Here is a 19,134-nt window from a genome sequence, read left to right as displayed (position 1 = left end):
TTCTTGGTTTATATAATACTGACTCCATGATTCATACTTTTTCCATCTTCATTGTTATTTTTAAGACTTCTTAATGGTAAACTATTTTCTAAAACTGCCTCTATTCTTTGGAGGTTTTGTCACATTTACTGAAGTGCTTATAAATAATAAAATGTACATATTTAATGAGTACATTTTCAATGAATTTGGACAAATTTATATACCCAAGTTTCCTCCACTACAGTCAAGATTTATAATATTTTTATCTGCCTACAATTTCACTTTTACCTTTGCACATTTAATTCTGCACCACAAATTCCATGCAACCACTGATTTCCTTTCTGTCACTATGGATTAGATTTGTCTTTTTTCAAGGTTCATATAAATAGGACCATACAGTATTTCCATAACTTCATATGTCCAGCACAATATTTTTGAAATTCATCTGTGTTGTTATGCTTATCTGTAATTCATTCCTTTTTGATGATGAGTAGTATTTCACCATAGAACTATATTATAGTCTGTTTATTTACCTATTGTATTAGTTAGGGTTCTCTAGAGAAACAGAATCAACAGAGAACACTCACAAATATAAAATTTTATTTCTCGCGTGACTACGGGAATGCAGAGTCCAAAATCTGCAGGCTGGGAAGCTGACGACTCCAATGGAGGGTCTGGACGAACTCCACAGGAGAGGCTCGCCAGCCGAAGCAGGAATAGAGCTTGTCTCTTCTGAATCCTCCTTAAAAGGCTTCCCATGATTAGATTAAGCACCACTCATTGCAGAAGACACTCCCCTTTGGCTGATTGCAAATGGAATCAGCTGTGGATGCAGCTGACGTGATCATCATCTAATTCTATGAAATGTCCTCATTGCAACAGACAGGCCAGCACTTGCCCAACCTGACAAACAGGTACCACCACTTGTGCAAGTTGACACATGTCCCTGACCATGACACCTATCAAAGCACATTTGCACAGGTGGTTCAGTGGTAGAATTTTTGCCTTCCATGCAGAAGACCTGGGTTCAATTCCCAGACCATGCACCCCCCCCCCCAAAAATTTTTTTTGTCATGACCAAGTGGGATTCATACCAGAAACGCCAGGATGGTTCAACATAAGGAAACCAATCAATGTAATACAGCACTTTAACAAATCGAAAGGGGAAAATCACATGATCACATCTATTAATACTGAAAAAGCATTCAACAAAATCCAGCGTCCTTTCCTGATAAAAACAAAAAACTTCCTCAATATCATAAAGGTTATATAAGGTAAACCCATAACCAGCATCATACGTAACCATGAGAAATTGAACACATTCCTCTCAGATCGGGAACAAGACAAGGGCGTCCATTGTCACCAGTATTATTCAGCAAGTCCTAGCTAGAGCGATTAGACAGGAGGAAGAAATAAAAGGCATCCAGATAGGAAAGGAAGAAGTAAAACTTTCATTATTTGCAGATGACATGATCCTATACTTAGAAAACCCTGAGAAATCTGCAGCGAGGCTACTTAAGCTAATAAACAAATTCAACAAATTCAGGAATGCATTCAATTTCTCACTATTAAGCATGATGCTGGCTATGGGTTTATCTTATATACCCTTTATGATATATATACCCTTTAGATATCTAGAAATAAGCCTCACCAGGGATATCAAAGACTTATACACAGGAAATTACAAAAAAATTGCTAAGAGAAATTTTTTAGCTTACTAGATAGTTGAAAAGACATTCTGTGCTCATGGATAGAAAAGTTGAATTCCTTAAGCTGTCACTTCTGCCCAAAGTGATCTACAGATTAAATGCAGTATCAATCAAAATCCCAACACCCTACAATGAAGACTTGGAAAACCTTGTTATCAAATTTATATGGAAGGAGATAGACTCGGAATAGCTAAAGATATCCTAAAAAAAGAAGAGTAAAGTGGGAGGGCTGTCACTTCCTGACTTAAAAGCTTACTGTAAAGTCATAGTGGTTAAAACAGCATGGTACTGACACAAAGATAGAAGAATTGACCAATGAAATAGAGTTGAGGATACAGAAATAGACCACCAAATTTATGGATATTTGATCTTTGATAACACCCACATCCACTGAACTGGGACAGAATAGTCTTTTCAATAAATGGGTATGGGAGAATTGGATTTCAATAGCCAAAAGAATGAAGGAGGACCCTTACATTGCACTCTATACAAAAATTAATTCAAAATGGATTAAAGACCTGAATGTAAGAGCCAGCACCATAAAACTCCTAGAAGAAAATGTAGGGAAGCATCTTCAAGATCTAGTAATAGGAGGTAGCTTCTTAAACTTTACACTTTGAAGATCAAGAGCTCTGTGTCTCAAAGGACTTTGCTATAAAGGTGAAGCTGCCAATTCAATGGGAAAAAAAATATTTGGAAACCACATATCAGATAAAGGCTTTATATCCTATGTACATAAAGAGATTATACAGCTCAACAACAAAAGAACCAAGAACCTAATTATAAAATGGGCAAAGGATATGAATAAACATTTTTCTGAAGAGCAAACGCAGATGGTTGAAAAGCATATGAAGAGATGCTCGTTTTCATTGGCTGGAAGGGAAATGCAAATTATGGCAACAATGAGATATCACCTCACACCTTCAAGAACGGCTGCTATTTAACAAACAGACAGCTACAAATGTTGGAGATGATGTGGAGAAATAGAAACAATTATTCACTGTTCACGGAAATATATAATGGTGCAGCCACTGTAGAAGACAGTTTAATGATTCCTCAGAAAGCTAAATACTGAGTTGCTCTATAACCCAGCAATAACCCTACCCAACATATACCCAGAAGAGCTGAGGGCAGTGACAGAAACAGACATTTTCACGCTGATGTTGATAGCAGCACTACTTGCAGTTGCCTACAGATGGAGGCAACCCACGTGCCCATCAACATTCAAAATGTGGTATATACGTACAATGGAATATTTTATAGTAGTAAGAATTGAGGTCCCAAAGCATATAACCACATGGATGAACCTTGAGGACATTACTGGATGAAATAAGGCAATCACAAAAAGACAGTTACTATATGATTTCATTATTATGACTCTGGTAAAGGTAATCTCAGAGGTTATACCATAGAACATAGCAGACCTAGAGGTACACAAAAACTCGAAACGGAAAAAAGGCTCCTCAATGATGTTGAATCTAAATGCAAGGTAAAGTACGGAAGTAATGATAACTGATTAGCAGGTTTAAACTAACATTGCCGTATTGAAGATAATTATGAATGAAAAGGAATGTATAGTGCCATGTATCCCAATGATTAAATTTATGATTATAAATAAGTTCTCATATGAACTATTTAATGGTTTGATAGTGGACAAGGAGTCAGTGGTAGATGGAAATAGGTGGTAATCTAAAATTGGATGCTATGGCCAGTAGTTAACAAGAAGATATCAACAGTATCACAGCACTTACCAGGGGCAACTAACTGGAGGGTGGGGGGTGGGAAAAGTGATAAGGGGTAGTTTTGATTGAATAGTTAGTTGATGACATTATTTTTGCCAATTCTTTGTCATTATAGACCAATTAAAATTGCTTAAAATTGAGCATGGCTGATTGTAAAACCAAACAAAGGTACATAAGACAGTTTGTTTATTTTGAACATTATCCCTGATGCCCAGTAGATGGAGGGAGCTGAACAATACAATGACTGAGAAGTGTAGTGGCAAATGATGATACATTTGTATGATGGAATTTGATACAGCTATGAAAAGGAGGGACGTTAAAAGGCACACGACAAACTGAATAAACTTTGGGGACAATGGGTTGTGCAGAATGGTCCAGAAACAAAAGAACAAATATATTAAAGTCTCTCTCAGACAATAATTATTTAAAAATATGAGAGTTTGAATTATTGATCCTTACAGTAGCCACATTTGGTTTGAAGTTGTGGCTGTATTTCAGGATTTTGAAATGCTGAGCTATATGTGTATCAGCTGGTATTTTCCTGGAGCTTTGAGTAGCTCTGTGACATCTGGGTCCCAGAAATGGAGTGTGGCAGACCTGAAGGTTAGCATAGCTATATATAATAACAGTTAAAGTAATGGAGAAAGAGATCAGACCTCAATTAGAGTTTAAAACAGTCTGCCTTTGTCTAATGTAAACTAGAATGCATGGTAAAAACGATGATGGTGTATGTACTCCAGACCATCAGCTGCTGTATGAGATCAAAGGCAGAGAGGTTTCTTATGTCAAGAACCTAAATTTTATGTAACACAGTCTGAATCACCCTCTCTGGATAGCTTATTTAGATAGCCCAGATTCCTGGAGTCCAGGTTCATCAATTAAATACATCCCCCTGTTCTTCCCCATTTGAATGTGAAAAAGTCAGAACAGGTACCCAGAGATAGGAGAAGGATTAAAGGAGAGTGATGAGTTATAACAGAAAATGGAATTTAACGAGTGAGTATTGTCTGCTAAATCGTTATGTTGATATTCCTTCTAGCTCCCAGTGTTTTAGGGCAATTAGAAGGAAAAATCTAAGATGATGGAATGGTTGCTCATGACAAACTCTGGGATCTGTTTTTTGTGTTGTTGTTGTTTTTAACTTTTTTATTGTGTAGTATAACATATATACAAGGCGAACAAATAAAAAAGCAGTAGTTTTCAAAGCACTCTTCAACAAGTAGTTACAGGACAGATCCCAGAGTTTGTCATGGACTAGAATACGATCCTCTCAGATTTTTCCTTCTAGCTGCTCTGGAATATAGGAGGCTATTTTTTTATCATCACAATTGACTTTTTCTTTTTTTTGAAAAGTAACATATATACAAAAAAGCAATAAATTTCAAAGGACAGCACAACAATTAGTTGTGAGTTTGATGTGCTACAATTCCACAATTTTGGTTTTTACTTCTAGCTGCTCTAAAATACTGTAGAGTAAAAGAGATATCAATTTAATGATTCAGCATTCATATTCATTTGTTAAATCCTGTCTTCTCTGTATAACTCCACCATCACCTTTGATCTTTCCATCCCTCTCTTTAGGGGTATTTGAATTAAGGCTATTCTAAACTTTTCATATTGGAAGGGTCTGTCACTAATATGGGGTAGGGAGATGGAACCATCTGATGTTCTGGAGATACTGGGTTAGATTTCAGAACTTATCTGGACCAGGAACCCATCTGGAGGTAGTAAGTTTCTGGAAAGTTACTCTAGTGCATGGAACTCTTGTGGAATCTTAAATATATTGCCCAGGGTGTTCTTTTTTTTTTTTTTTTTTTTTAACACGGGCAGGCACCAGGAATTGAACCCGGGTCCTCTGGCATGGCAGGCAAGCATTCTTGCCTGCTGAGCCACTGTGGCTCCCCCCTGCCCTGGGTGTTCTTTAGGACTGGCTGAAATGGTCCAGTTGGGAGTTGGCAGGTTATGATAGGTAGCGGTGTCAAACTGAGGCTTGCATAATAACAACCTCCAGAGTAGCCTCTCGACTCTATTTGAACTGTTTCTACCACTGATACTTTATTCATTGAACTTCTTTTCCCCCTATTGGTCAGGATGGAATTGTTGATCCCATGGTGCCAGGTTTAGATTCATTCCTAGGAGTCATTTCCCACATCGCTAGGGAGACTTTCACCCATGAATGTCATGTCCCATGTGGGGTGGGGTGGGGGGGCAGTGATTTCACTTGGAGAGTTGGACTCAAAAGAGTGACTGAGGCCACATCTGAGCGACAAAAGAGATCCTCCTGAAGTAACTCTTAGACATGCCTATAGGTAGTCTAAGCTTTTCTGCTACCTACATAAGCTTCACAAGAGTAAGCCTCATGATCAAGGGCATGGCCTATTGATTTGGGTGCCCCTAAAGTTTGACACAATATTGGGATTCACTGTGGGTAAGGTTTAATAGTTCCATATTCTTATTATCATCCCTCAGAGGACTTTGCCAATAATTTTGGGTTATCTTCTTAATATACTCTAGGATGTTTCCAAGCATTACAATAATCTATACAGGATTAAAGGACCTTTTCTTATTCTGTGCTCCCTGTGTTTCAGTTTTTCAAATACTATACAGATAGGTTGAATTAGTTTATGCACTAACAGAAAATTTCCGTTCCAAACCAAATAAACCTTTCTTCCAGTGGTCTCAAAGAGTATGTGTGGTTCTAAAATATAGACACTATCTTCCTTACCCCTATGTTCTGAATTACATTAACCCGAACGTGTTCGGCTTCGTTCTTAACTCTAAATATTGGGTTATATATATATAAAACAACGTCTCAAAATCGAGAAACAGTAATCACCACTCCGGACTTAATGTGTCTGCTCTAAAAGCTTACAATTTAGGCCCCTGTTTTCTTATAAGCATTCTCTAAAGGTGACCATACCATTCTTGTTTTTTTGTTTCTGGCTTATTTTGTCTTGCCAAATATCCTGCACGTTCATTCACATTGTTGCATGCCTTATGACTTTGTTCATTTTTGTGGCAACACAACCTTCATTCTAAGTGTACACCATCATTCGCCAGTCTACTTCTCTATCAGTTCATCCTTCAGCCACCTGCATTCATTGGGCATCATGTAGAGGGCCCAAAGTCCACAGTCCATCAACATTTTCAATTTTAGATAATAATTTCATTGTTCCCAAGAGAAAGAAAGCCAATAAGTGCACCCTCGCCAAATAGGAAATCTAAACCTCCATTATTGTCCCTCTCCCCAATATTTACCTTGCTATTGCTGTGGTAGTGTTGATGTTTTCCTTTTAAACATAACTCATAGCATGTAATAGCAGTTTTCCCCCGTACCGTGGACTTAAACACTCGTTGTACAAGAATCATATCTTTAAAGTAATTCTTGTGAGAACTAGTTCATATTTCTAGTGTTAAATCAGTGGGACATGTGGGTCTATCCAACCCCTTTCAATCTTGTTCATCTTCAGTATGAGAATATTACTTATAGTCCCACTAGAGAACCACCTTCACTAGTCTCTATTTCCTTACATTGAAGTTCAACCTCATAGCTAATGGTCCACTCATCTCTAGCTTCTGTGTATCTCTAAGTCCCCTATATTCTGTATTATAAACCTCTGATTATACCTTTATGCTTGTCATAAAAGTGGAATCATGCAGTTTCTATCCATTTATGTCTGACTAATTTCACTCAGCATTATGTCCTCAAGGCTCATCCATCTTGTCATGTGCTCAGGGTGTCATTTTGTCTTACTGTTGCATAATATTCCATCGTATGTATATACCACATTTTGTTGATCCACTTATCTGTTGGTGGGTATTTGGTTTGTTTCCATCTTTTGGCGATTGTGAATAATGCTGCTATGAACATCGGAGTGCAAATGTCTGTGTCATTGCTTTCAGCTCTTCTGGGTATATACCAAGTAGTGCTATTGCTGGGAGATAGAGCAACTCATTATTTAGTTTCCTAAGGAACCATTAAACAGACTTTCATAGTGGCTGCACCAGTGTACATTCCCACTCACAGTGCAGAAGCGTTTGAGTTTCTCTACATCCTCTCCAGTATTTGCAGTTTCCTGTTTATTTAATAGCTGCCATTCTTACAGGTGTGAGGTGATCTCTCATTGTAATCTTAATCCGCGTTTCCCTTACAGCCAATGAAAATAAGCATCTCTTCATGTGCTTTTGAGCCATCTCTATTTGCTCTTCAGAAAAATGCCTATTCATAGCTTTAGCCCATTTTATAATTGGGTTGTTTGTTCTTTTGTTGTTGAGTTCTATGATTTATTTGTATATAGAGAAATCAGACCTTTGTCTGATATGTGATTTCCAAATGTTTTCTCCCATTAAGTTGGCTGCCTCTTCACCTTTTTGACAAAGTCTTTTGATGTGCTGAAACATTTGAGTTTGAAAAGTTCCCATTTATCTATTTTTTCTTTGGTTGCTTGAGCTTTGAACGTGAAGTTTAGGAAGCTACCTCCTATTACTAGATCTTGAAGATGTTTCCCTACATTTTCTTCTAGAAGTTTTATGGTGCTAGTTCTTATATTTAGGTGTTTGATCCTCTTTGAGTTAATTTTTGTGTAGGGTGTAAGATAGGGGTCCGCTTTCATTCTTTTGGCTATCGATATGCAGTTCTTCCAAACCCTATTATTGAAAAGACTATTTTGTCCCAGTTCAGAGGATTTAGGGGCCTTGTCAAAAATCAGTTGACCATAGATTTGGTGGTTACTTCTGCACTCTCGATTCAATTCCATTGGTCGATGCTTCTATCTTCGAGCCAGTACCATGCTGTTTTAACCACTATGGCTTTATAGCAGGTTTTAAAGTCAGTGTTAACCCTCCCAATAAAATTGATGGGCCACTAGCAAGACCAACAAAGAAAAAAGAGAGAGGATGCAAATAAACTTGATTTTCTTGTGTTGAACCACCCTTGCGTTCTTGGTATAAACCCCACTTGGTCATGGTGTATAATTCTTTTAATGTGTTATTGGATTCAATTTGCTATATTTTATTGAAAATTTTTGCATCTGTATTCATTAGGAAGATTGGCCTGTAGTTTTCCTTTCTTATAGCATCTTTACCTGGTTTTGGTATTAAAATGTTAGTACTTCATAAAATGAGTTAAGTAGAGTCCCTTTTTTCTCTATTTTTTGGAAAAATTTGAGCAGGATTAGTGTTAGTTCTTTTTGAAATGTTTGATAGAATTCCCCTATGAAGCCATCTGGCCCTGGCTTTAATTTGTAGGAAAATTTTTGATGACTGATTGTATCTCTTTACTTGTGATTGGTTTGTTGAGATCTTCTATTTCTTCCTGAGTCGGTATAACTTGTTTATGTGTCTCCAGGATTTGTCCATTTCATCTGCATTGTCTAGTTTGTTGGCGTATAGTTGTTCATAGTATCCCCTTATGATTTCTTTTATTTCTTCAGGATCTGTGGTAACACAGCCCTTCTCATTTCTGATTTTGTTTATTTGCATCCTCTCTCTTTTTTCTTTGTTGGTCTTGCTAGTGGCCCATCAATTTTATTGATTTTTCTCAAAGAACCATCTTCTTGGTTTTATTTCTTCTTTCTAGTGTTCTTTCGTTCTCCCATTCATTTATCTCTGCTTTGATCTTTGTTATTTCTCTTCTTCTATTTGCTTTGGTGTTAGTTTGCTGTTCTTTCTCAAGTTCCTCCAGGTGTGTTGCTAAGACCTCAATTTTTGCTCTGTCTTGTTTTTTAATATAGGCATTTAGGGCAATAAATTTCCCTCTCAGCACAGCGTTTCCTGCATCCCGTACGTTCTGATGAGTTATATTCTCATTTTCATTCATCTCTAGATAGCTACTGATTTCTCTAGCAATTTCTTCTTTAATCCATTGGTTGTTTAGGAGTGTGATATTTAATCTTCATGTATTTGTGAATGTTCTCGCTCTTTGGTGGGTATTGAGATCCACCTTCATCCCACTGTGATCATAGAAAATGCTTTTTAAATTCATAAAGTCCTGTTTGTCCCCCAGCATATGATTTATCCTGGAGAATGTTCCATGAGCACTTGAGAAGAATGTATATCCTTATGCTTTGGGGTGCAATGACCTATATATGTCTGTTTGGTCTAATTCATTTATCAAGTTATTTAGCTTTTTTATTTCCTTGGTGAGCTTCTGTCTGGTTGTTCTGTCTATAGAGGAAAGTGGTGTATTTAAGTGTCCTACTGTTATTGTTGAAACATCTGTCACTCTTTCAGTTTTGCTAGTGTCTCTCTCATGTATTTTGGAGCGCACTGATTGGGGACATAAACATTTATGATTGTTATATCTTCTTGGTGAATTGACCCTTTAAGTAGTACAGTGTCCTTCTTTTGTCTCTTATGATGTCTTTACATTTAAAGTGTATTTTGTCTCATATTAGTATAGCTACTCCTGCTTTCTTTTGGTTACAATTTGCATGGAAGTCTTTTTCCATCCTTTCACTTTCGATCTATTTTTCTCCTTGTGTCTAAATTGAGTCTCTTATAAGCAACATATAGCTGGATTATGTTTCTTAATCCATTCTGCTTATCTGTATCTTTTAATTGGTAAGTTTAGTCTGTTCATATTCAGTTATTACTGAAAAAGTGTTTCTTGAATCCACCATCTTATATTTTTTATTTTATTTGTCAGATCTATGTATTCTTTTCCCTCTTTCTCTTTGTATTCTTGGAATTACCCTTAGTGGTACTCTTTAATTCTGTACCTTCCTCCAGACCTCCCTCTCCTATTCATTTTTTTTTTACAATCGGCAGAACTCCTTTTAGTATTTCTTGTAGGGCCGGTCTCTTGTTGACAAATTCTTTCAGGACTTCTTTGACTGTGAAAACTTTAATCTCTCCCTCAATTTTGAAGGACAATTTGGCTGGGTACAGAATTCTTGGCTGGAAGTCTGTCTCTTTCAGGATCTTGAATATATCATACCACTGCCTTCTCACCTCCAGGGTGCTAGTTGAGTAGTCTGAACTCAATCTAATTTGGTTTCCCTGAAATATAGTAGATTTTTTTTCACTTGACACTTTCAGGATCTTCTGCTTCTCTTCAACATTTGGCAGCCTGATTAGAATGTTCCTGGGGAAGGCCTATTTGGACTTATTCTCTTTGAGGTTCATTGGGCTTCTTTGACTTGTATATTATTATGTCCTTTATGAAGGTTCAGAAGTTTTCCCCAATTATATTTTCAACTACTCTTCCTAGCCCTTTACTCCTCTCTTCTCCTTCTGGGACACAAGTGATTCTTATATTTGTGTGCTTTGTTCTGTTTAACATTTCCCTGAGTTCCCATTCAATTTTTTCCATCTTTTTTTTTGCCATTTGCTGTTTTGAGTATTCAAAGCCAATTATCCTGTCCTCTATATCATTTATTCTTTCTTCTGTTTGTCTTCAAATCTGTTGTTGTGTGCCTCTAGTATTTTTTTTATTTGGTCAACAGAGTCTTTAATCTCTGTGATTTCTGCTATTTTTCTATTTATTCTTTCAAATTCCTCTTTGTACTCTTCTACTGTCTTCTTGATCTCCTTTATGTCATCTGCTATCCTACCTATTTTATTAAGTAGAGTTGTATGAACATCTTTGATTAGTTGTTCCAACTAATCTGTGTCTCCTCTGATGTTTTAATTTGGTCATCAGGCCAGCCTATATCTGTTTGCATTGTGATAGGCTTAGTGATCTTCTGCTGCCTTCGTGGCATGTAAATATCTTGATTGATGTACTTTGGGAGTTGATTTCTTTCAGTAATCTAAGGCTTTTTGTTTGCAGGGAGCAGAGTAGGGGTGGGGTACTCAGTGTGGTGATATTGGGGATATTACACTGATGCTTGTGAACATGGGTGCTCAGTCGCTAGGGAGGATGTAACTGTGCGGGTGCATCGGTCTGAGGGGCATAACCCTGGTGTGTACTGGTCTAAGGCACAGGGCCCTCTGTGCTCATGCATAGAGCTGTGGCAGCAGGTTAGTGTTATGCCTTCGTGAATTGGAGGCAGATTCAGGTCAGTACTTTCTCAGAGCTGGGAAGTATGGCTGAGGGCCATGCACGTGTGCGGTTTTAGGACTGTTGTAAAGTGAAGTTCCCAGAGCTGAATGACATGACTGGGGACCCGTGCACATGCATGGGTCTAGGAGTGCCATAAACTGATGCGCAGAGCTCAGGGTGGGGCAGGCTGAGGCTGTGACACTAGGGGCAGGGGTAGCCTTGGTATGGAGGTTAGTGCCCACAGCCTTTATGTGCTGACAACAGCGTGCAGGGAACAGGAAGGAGAGGTAGTGCTCAGGTGAGGTGCAGAAGAGGTGGGTTGGGCTGCCCTTGGGGTGGGGAGCAGGTACGTCAGTGGGGAATCGTGGGGTGGGGGCACCTGGAGGGTGGGGAATGGGAGTGGGTGACAGAGTTCTGATATGTGATATTTCAGGCAAATCACTGGTCACAGGACTGCATTGGTGTACTTCCTATTCCCCAAGGAACGCTGCCTGGTTTACTTCCTAGTCCCTGGCTCCCATATGTGCATTCCCGCAGATTTCTCACCTCCATGTCAGGCTTCAGCTTTCTACCTCTCAGTTCCTCGGTCTTTGCAACCAGGGTGCCCTATGAGGTGCAGAAGGCTCTCCCAGGTGAGCCACACTCTGAAATCGCTGCCTCAGTGGCCCTACTGTCCCTCTCTAACTTTTCCATGGAGCAGGGCTAATCTCAAGCTTCTCTTTTAGCCATCTTCCCAGAAGTCTCTGGGACTTGTTTGGTAACTATTTGTTGAAATGTGCTTTGAAAAGTATTAGTTTTTGCTCTTTGCTTTGTTATATATATTATATTATATAATTAAAAAGTTGAAAAAAAAGAGTAGTATGGTTTCATAAATATCTGCCCTGAACAGCTTACAGTTTATGAAGTCAGTGTAGTAGTTTCTCTCTGTAATAATTATTCTGTATTCTTTCCCAGAGACATTAATTCCTTTCAATAAGTTCTGCTTTCAGTTCTAGGAAGTAATTGATTCAGATAATTTTACTGAATATACTTAATACTTTCTGTATTGTATTTGCAATTTTATTCAGAGTTTTGGAGGCTGGAAAGGCACATGTTATTTCACCAAAAAGTTCGCCAAGTGGAATAACTCATGTTTTTGCCAGTAATGCAAGAATCATGGCTGAGAAGGAAAAAGATAATTTTAAGGCTCCATTTTATCCAATTCAGTATTTAGGGGATTTTCTTTTAGAGGTAAGTAAAATAAATAGTAAAAATTTTAAAATATTAATTTTATAATATGAATAAAGTGAAATATATTAAAATAAAATGCTGTTTAAAATATTTACAATATAGTGAGTAGACATAATTAAAATGATGCTTTCTAATGTAGTTCTCAATTATTTAAATCCTTGAGAATACTTCTTAGATTTGAAAGAAGCTTGCTTCTAAAATTTATCTTACTTTAAGTCTCTACTGTTGTTTTCAGTGCTTTAGTGGTATATAGGACCAAATAACTTAAAACATTTTTAATGTCAGAATATAAATAAAATGGCAGTGAACTATAGTGTCATATAGTTTCATAGGAGATTTTTTGGTTATTTTCTTTTTGAAACAGAGGGAGCCAATTCAAGGGTTTAAAAAATTTTCCCACCATATTTCCTTTCCTTCCTTTCTCCACTTGGTGCAAATTCTATTCCCCAGATTTGTTTGTTTGTTTGTTTTTTGGCAGTTGTATGGTTTGGGACTCGAACTCAGGTCCCCCGCGTAGCAGGCAAGAATTCTACTGTTGAACTACCCTGCACCACCCCAAGAGATGTTTTTTTTGCAGGGGGAGGGTAGGGTTGGGCCATAAGTTGCATGATCTGGGAATCGAACCTGGGTCTGGCAGGCCAGAATTCTACCACTGAACTACCCTTGCACCTTACCCTGTGTTGTTTGAATAGAAATCAAAACCTCAAAGAAACCCTCTAGGAAATAATCAAAGAGTAATTTATTAAAAGTGGTCACTCAAAATACAAAGGAAACCTCAGTATGTCCCAGAACAGAACTTTGATCTTCTAGGAAAAATCTGCATATGCCCCTTTTTCCTATCTCAGTAGATACCATTGCCTTTTATCTAATTATTTGTCAGAGGTCTGAGAATCATCCTAGAAACCTTCCTCGCCCTTACTCCCAACGTCTAGTTAACTACTGAGTCTTGTTGATTGTACAATAAGTTTTGTTGCCAAAACTTCTTGAATCAAACTTCTTTTCTCCTTCTGACATCATAGTGTATGCATATTCTTTCCCCTGGCCTCCTGGAATAGTGACTCCTTACTACTCTTCCTGTATCCACTGTTTCCTTCTCTGGTACTGTAAAGAGCAACCAAAATGCCCTTTCTAAACCAAATCCAATCCTGTCATTCCCCTTTGTCAGTGGCTTTCCATTGCCCTTATGATAAAGTCATAAATCTCTAACATGACTGCACTTTCCTGCAGGATTCCTATCATTCCTATCTTTTCAGCCCTTTTCTGCTGCTCCCCTTTTTTTCTGTGCTCACTGTACTAAAACAAAACTGCCCTCTCCCTGTTTCCTAAACAAACTAAGCTACTTTCTACCTCAGAACTTCTCTAAAGATTTCATCTCTACCTAAAGAGGGCTTTCCACACTACACCTCACTCCTGTGCCTGCTGGCCTTGAGTTATATTCAGATTCAAGTTACAATGTTGCCTCTTCAAGGAAATCTCCTTGACCCCCATATTAATTTAGATTTACCTGTAATGTGTTCTTATATCATTGTTTTGCTTTATAGCATTTGCCATAATTGTAATTAACTGATTGGTTATTTGTTTAATATCTAGTTGCCATCTAAACCGAAGCTCCATATCATCAGGGATTAATCATGTCTGTCTTTTCGATAATTATATCCCAGTCACCGTATATAGAACCTAGCACATGAGTTCTCATTAAATATTTGTTTGATTAGTAGAGAAATTATGAAAGGCCTTTAAACCTTCCAAAAGTAGATATAATGTATTATACTATAATTACATTTCTGTTTTGAGTGGCAGCTATGTAGATTAGAAATTGTATTTTAGTTCAAATTTCAAGGTATGTATATGTTTGGAGTATGTGTTTTCTTAATGGCCTTGGAAGTGATTAATTTAGGAATGAGTATGTGAGCCATTGTAATCCATGAGACATTGATATTGCAAACACAGATCTTTCCAGTAGAATGCCCCATCTGATTCAGCACTACATAAGGAAAAAATGTTTCTCAGTGGGATGGTGATTTAAAAAAATCTTAAATCTTAAAAATCTTAAATCTTAAATCTTAAAAAAAATAAGTTTAGGAAATCTTCCTTAAAACCTGTTCAAAGTGGGGATGTGAGTAAGTATTTTTATAAGTAAGGGAAAAGGAGTAGGGATCAAAAATATCAGATACTCTCTAACTTATATTTCACTTCAGAAGACATAGTTGTATTTATATTAAGTACAACCATAATTGTATTTATATTAAATACAATTATAAAAAAGATCTAGATCAGACATCTGGGAGTTCATAACCATTTGGTCCAAAAGAGAAAGGCATATTCTGATCTCTTCTGAGGACAAAATAACTAATTCATTTAGATGTCTTGCTTTTCTTCTGTCATTTTGTTATAGAACATTTTACTTTCCTCATTAGATAGATTCTGCAGTGTCTTCGAAGAAGAATTCCCATGTAAAATGACTGAATTAAAAGTAACAAAAGCTTTATCTTTTACTTTTTTGAAAAGCTTCTGAGCGGTATCAGGGATCTGTTTAGTTCAGGTTTCCTGATATTTATTGCTATACTGGGAACTGTGCTATGTACTAGGGATTTGAACATTAATAAGGCCATATACCAGACTATGAGGTGCTTACTACTTAATGGAGGAGACGAAACATGGAAAACATTATAGTTTAGTGTGAATTGTGCATTGTAAAACCATGTGCAAGGTAAAGGAATACAAGGGAACAAATGAATAACTTATCTCAATTATGTGGCCCAAGAAGACTTTACATAGAAGAGGACACAGAAATCTTAAAACTTCTTTTGGATATCTGCTTAAGAATAAAATGAACTATAAAAATGTTTTAGAGAAACATAGTAGGAATTACAGGAAAAAAAAGTGGGAAGGGGAGCTTTTTGAGCCAGATCAACTGATTGGTGACCTAGATTTATAACTTACTAATACTTTGACCATGGGAAGTAATTTGTTATGTGCCTTAGTTTCTTCCTTTATGAAATGTGGAAACTAATATTACTGAGTGATTACTATGTGCCAGGCACTAGCATTTTATACACATAACTTTATTTAAACCTCGTGTTCCTATGTGATATGTATTATGGCTCTGTTTCATAGTTGAAATTGAGGTACAATTAGATTGAATAACTTACTGAAAATCCCTCAGCTAATATGTCAAAGCAAATATTTAAGGCAAGTGCTCAATAAATTTTAAAACATCTCCTCAAATTTTTTCCCCCTAATCAGTTTCCTTCTCCCTATTTTAGATATTATCAAGTTTTCCTTATAGTACTTAAATGTCTTTCTAGTTAATTTAAAATATACTTCAGGTACATGGGTAATTCAGTGGTTAGAATGCGCTCCTTTCATGCAGGAGACCTGGGTTTGATTCCCAGACCATGCACCCCCCCCAAAAAAAAACACATATACCTATACATATTTATATACACACTTCATGCTATAAATAGTACCATGACCTAGAAGTCAATGATAGGATTATGAAATGGCATTTAAGAATCAGGATATAAATACAAGTAGCATTCAAAGTAGCACTCAAAAGATTCTTGTTCTTTGCTTGACCTCTCTAGCTACTACTCATTTTATGAATCCCATAATTCTGTCTCATGATTTCATTTAAGTTTTATGGCAAATGCTATGGCTGGATCAAGACTTGGAGACCGCAGCATATCTATACTTAGTCCAAGACAGGAAACTAAATCAAACATCTGATTCAGAGACAACCCAACTCAGTTTATGTATTTGAATTAACTTACAGATCAATACCTAGTATTTGAAATGGGTTATGTAAGTACATATATTGAGGATTATAAAACAATATCTCCCTGCCTAGTCACTAATGATAAAGGTATATTATTCTTTTACATGTTATGTGATAGCAATCTGTATGGGATGAATTCATTCTGTGTCTTAGACATTTCTTGGTGATCTGGACCTGTGGATTTATCCTTCAACTGTCAGCCATGTGAAATTTAAAGCCAGAAACTTTCAAGTTGTCCTAAATGAATATTGTTGAATAAAGCTTCGGTTGATGCCAGGAATAGAAAGGAAGAAAAGTCTTCATCTTAGTTCTTAGCTTCACTTTTCTGAGTAGCTGAGGAAGAAATCCAGTCAACAGCTTGGGATTTTTCTCTAATTATAAAATTTCGGACTTCTAAAGGGTCCCCATATCCGTATAAGAAGCCCACTACAAGTGAATGGGAAACTAAGATCACACCATAGGCCTCATCATATTTTGAATTTTTCTTGATTGTTCACTGGGAGCACAGTGATTCTCCAGTTATTTTGTGTAAGACTAATGAATTTATGAGCACCCTTTCATAAGTATATTTTGGGAACTATCATGAATGCATCTTTATCCCAACTCTTTATATTATAAAATTTCTAAAAGTATATGTAAGGTACATGTATGAGTATCATTTTTATTATTATTGGTAGGTAATTATGAATTCAGTTTAGATTTCCTATCAAGAGAAATTGTTGTGTTTGAGATAGTTAGGTGAAGCTGTATTTGTTGCTATCCAAATGAAATAAGAACTATGAATTCATCTGTGCTTAGTCATCTTTTCATCTATGTGTAATTGCAAGTGAGAAGTCTTAGTAAAAAATACTGAAAACTAATCTAGGGAGTATTCCATCCATAATCTGTCATTTATTTGGATTGTATCTTTAACTTAGACTAGGTAAAATATTTTTTGTTCTTGATTGTTCTTTAAAAGGATTCATTGTTACTAGACCAACAAAGCATTATGACCTCTTCTTGAGATAGTCCAAAGTCACTTTCTTATTTTGATTGTAGTGATTTTTTTCCTGGGAAGATTTTACTAGTGTTTAATACTCTTTGTTTTATGAAGGTGTATTTTACTTACTTCTTTGACTAACAAAGTATAATGCATTATAGATAAAGTTGAATACCATAAAAAGTACATAATGTTAAAATTATACTTAGTTGATTGCCTAAACTATTTTTACATACATACAGAAAGAAATTAGGATTGATGAAGATTCACAAACCAATTCTGTTTGTGCTAAACATAGCAATCAAGAAGAAAGCAAAGATTTCAGAAAAAATGTGGAATTTGTTGAAATGGAAGGTACCTTAAGAGAGACCATTTTTGGAACCCAGGTAAAATTATAGGCTAAAAAATGTACATTTTTGGGTCTCCTTACAAAATTATTTATGAGGCATTATAGGATTTGTGAATCATGGAACTAGTGTTTACATTTAGTGCTGCATTTTATAGTCTGTGCCTTGAGCAAATTAGGAATTTGCCGTGTCTCTATTTCGTGACTCTTGTTAAAGTAATGCATTTATGTATATAAAAACATTGCCTGGGATTCTTAATTCATATCTTCTCAGTTACATGGTAATTAAAATTCTTCTGTATGCTTGTTATAATATGCATGTCTTATAAAACATTCTTCTTACCTATCACTAATGGGCTCATTCAGGTATTTTAAATTCAAGTATTTTACCTGCATATAGAATGGTATTAAAAAAAATGCTAAACAAATGAATTCCACTTTAATTGAACATGGAGATCAAAAAACAGGAAGACCTCTGAACTTGTGATAAAAATTACTTCAAGAAAGTATATATATGGCCTTTCCAAATTAGAACAGCAATCGAAAAAGGCATTGCTAATTCTACCTTGGGAGAATTTATACTCACTTAGGTTCAATTTTTTATCAGTATTTGAAAACACAGACTCCTTGGTTGATTTATCAATTTATCATCAGCCTAGTAATTATCTTTCCTTTGTCTAAACTAAAACATATATTGTATCTGTGGCTAGAAAGAAATTAAACATGAATTCTGTTTTCACTGAACTTGTCAAAAATGTTACAAAAAGCTTTCTAGAAATAATTTGTGAAACTTCTTAAACTGGTCAGTTCCTCAGAAAAGCATATATGGAAAGATTAGGTAAAACTTTCTAAGCTCAAACTACTTTTGCATTTATTTCTGGCTCCTCCAATTTGCACTTAGTATTCATGTCGCTTATGAGACTATTTTTTATGATTAGCTTCATATGCATGTCTAATAAGAAGCTTCTTGAACTGATAGGTGTTCTAGTTTGCTAGCTGCAGGAATGCAATATACCAGAAACAGAATGGCTTTTAATAAGGGGAATTAAATAAGTTTCTAGTTTACAGTTCTAAGGCCGAGAAAATGTCCCAATCAAAGCAAGTCTATAGAAATGTCCAATTTAAGGTATCCGGGGAAAGATACCTTGGTTCAAGAAGGCCCACGACGTTCACTATTTCTCTCTCAGCTGGAAGGGCGCATGGCGAACATTGTGACATCTGCTGGCTTTCACGTGGCCCTACCAAAAAGGAACTGTCTCCAAAATATTTCCTCTTTTAAAGGATTCCAGCAAGCAACTGCACCTTCAGTGGGTGGAGACACAGCTCCATGGAAATCATCTAATCAAAAGTTTACCACCCACAGTTGGGTGGGTCACATCTTCATAGA

The 19,134-nt window shown here is 36.5% G+C and overlaps 1 protein-coding gene across 2 annotated transcripts in view; it reads left to right on the top strand.

The window, feature by feature from the left end:
* Positions 1 to 19,134, top strand: part of SLF1 (SMC5/6 complex localization factor 1) — a 92,694-nt gene that overhangs the window by 8,918 nt on the left and 64,642 nt on the right. For both annotated transcript variants that reach the window (XM_077139145.1, XM_077139144.1), the window contains exons 5-6: positions 12,482 to 12,644; positions 17,644 to 17,787. In XM_077139145.1, coding sequence (XP_076995260.1) covers positions 12,482 to 12,644; positions 17,644 to 17,787 — 307 coding nt within the window. The remainder of the gene's footprint in view (positions 1 to 12,481; positions 12,645 to 17,643; positions 17,788 to 19,134) is intronic.

The sequence above is a fragment of the Tamandua tetradactyla genome, chromosome 21 (assembly GCF_023851605.1).
Source record: "Tamandua tetradactyla isolate mTamTet1 chromosome 21, mTamTet1.pri, whole genome shotgun sequence".
NCBI lineage: Eukaryota > Metazoa > Chordata > Mammalia > Pilosa > Myrmecophagidae > Tamandua > Tamandua tetradactyla.
The sequence above is the reverse complement of the archived record's forward strand: the minus strand, read 5'-3'. Positions and strand labels throughout refer to the sequence as shown.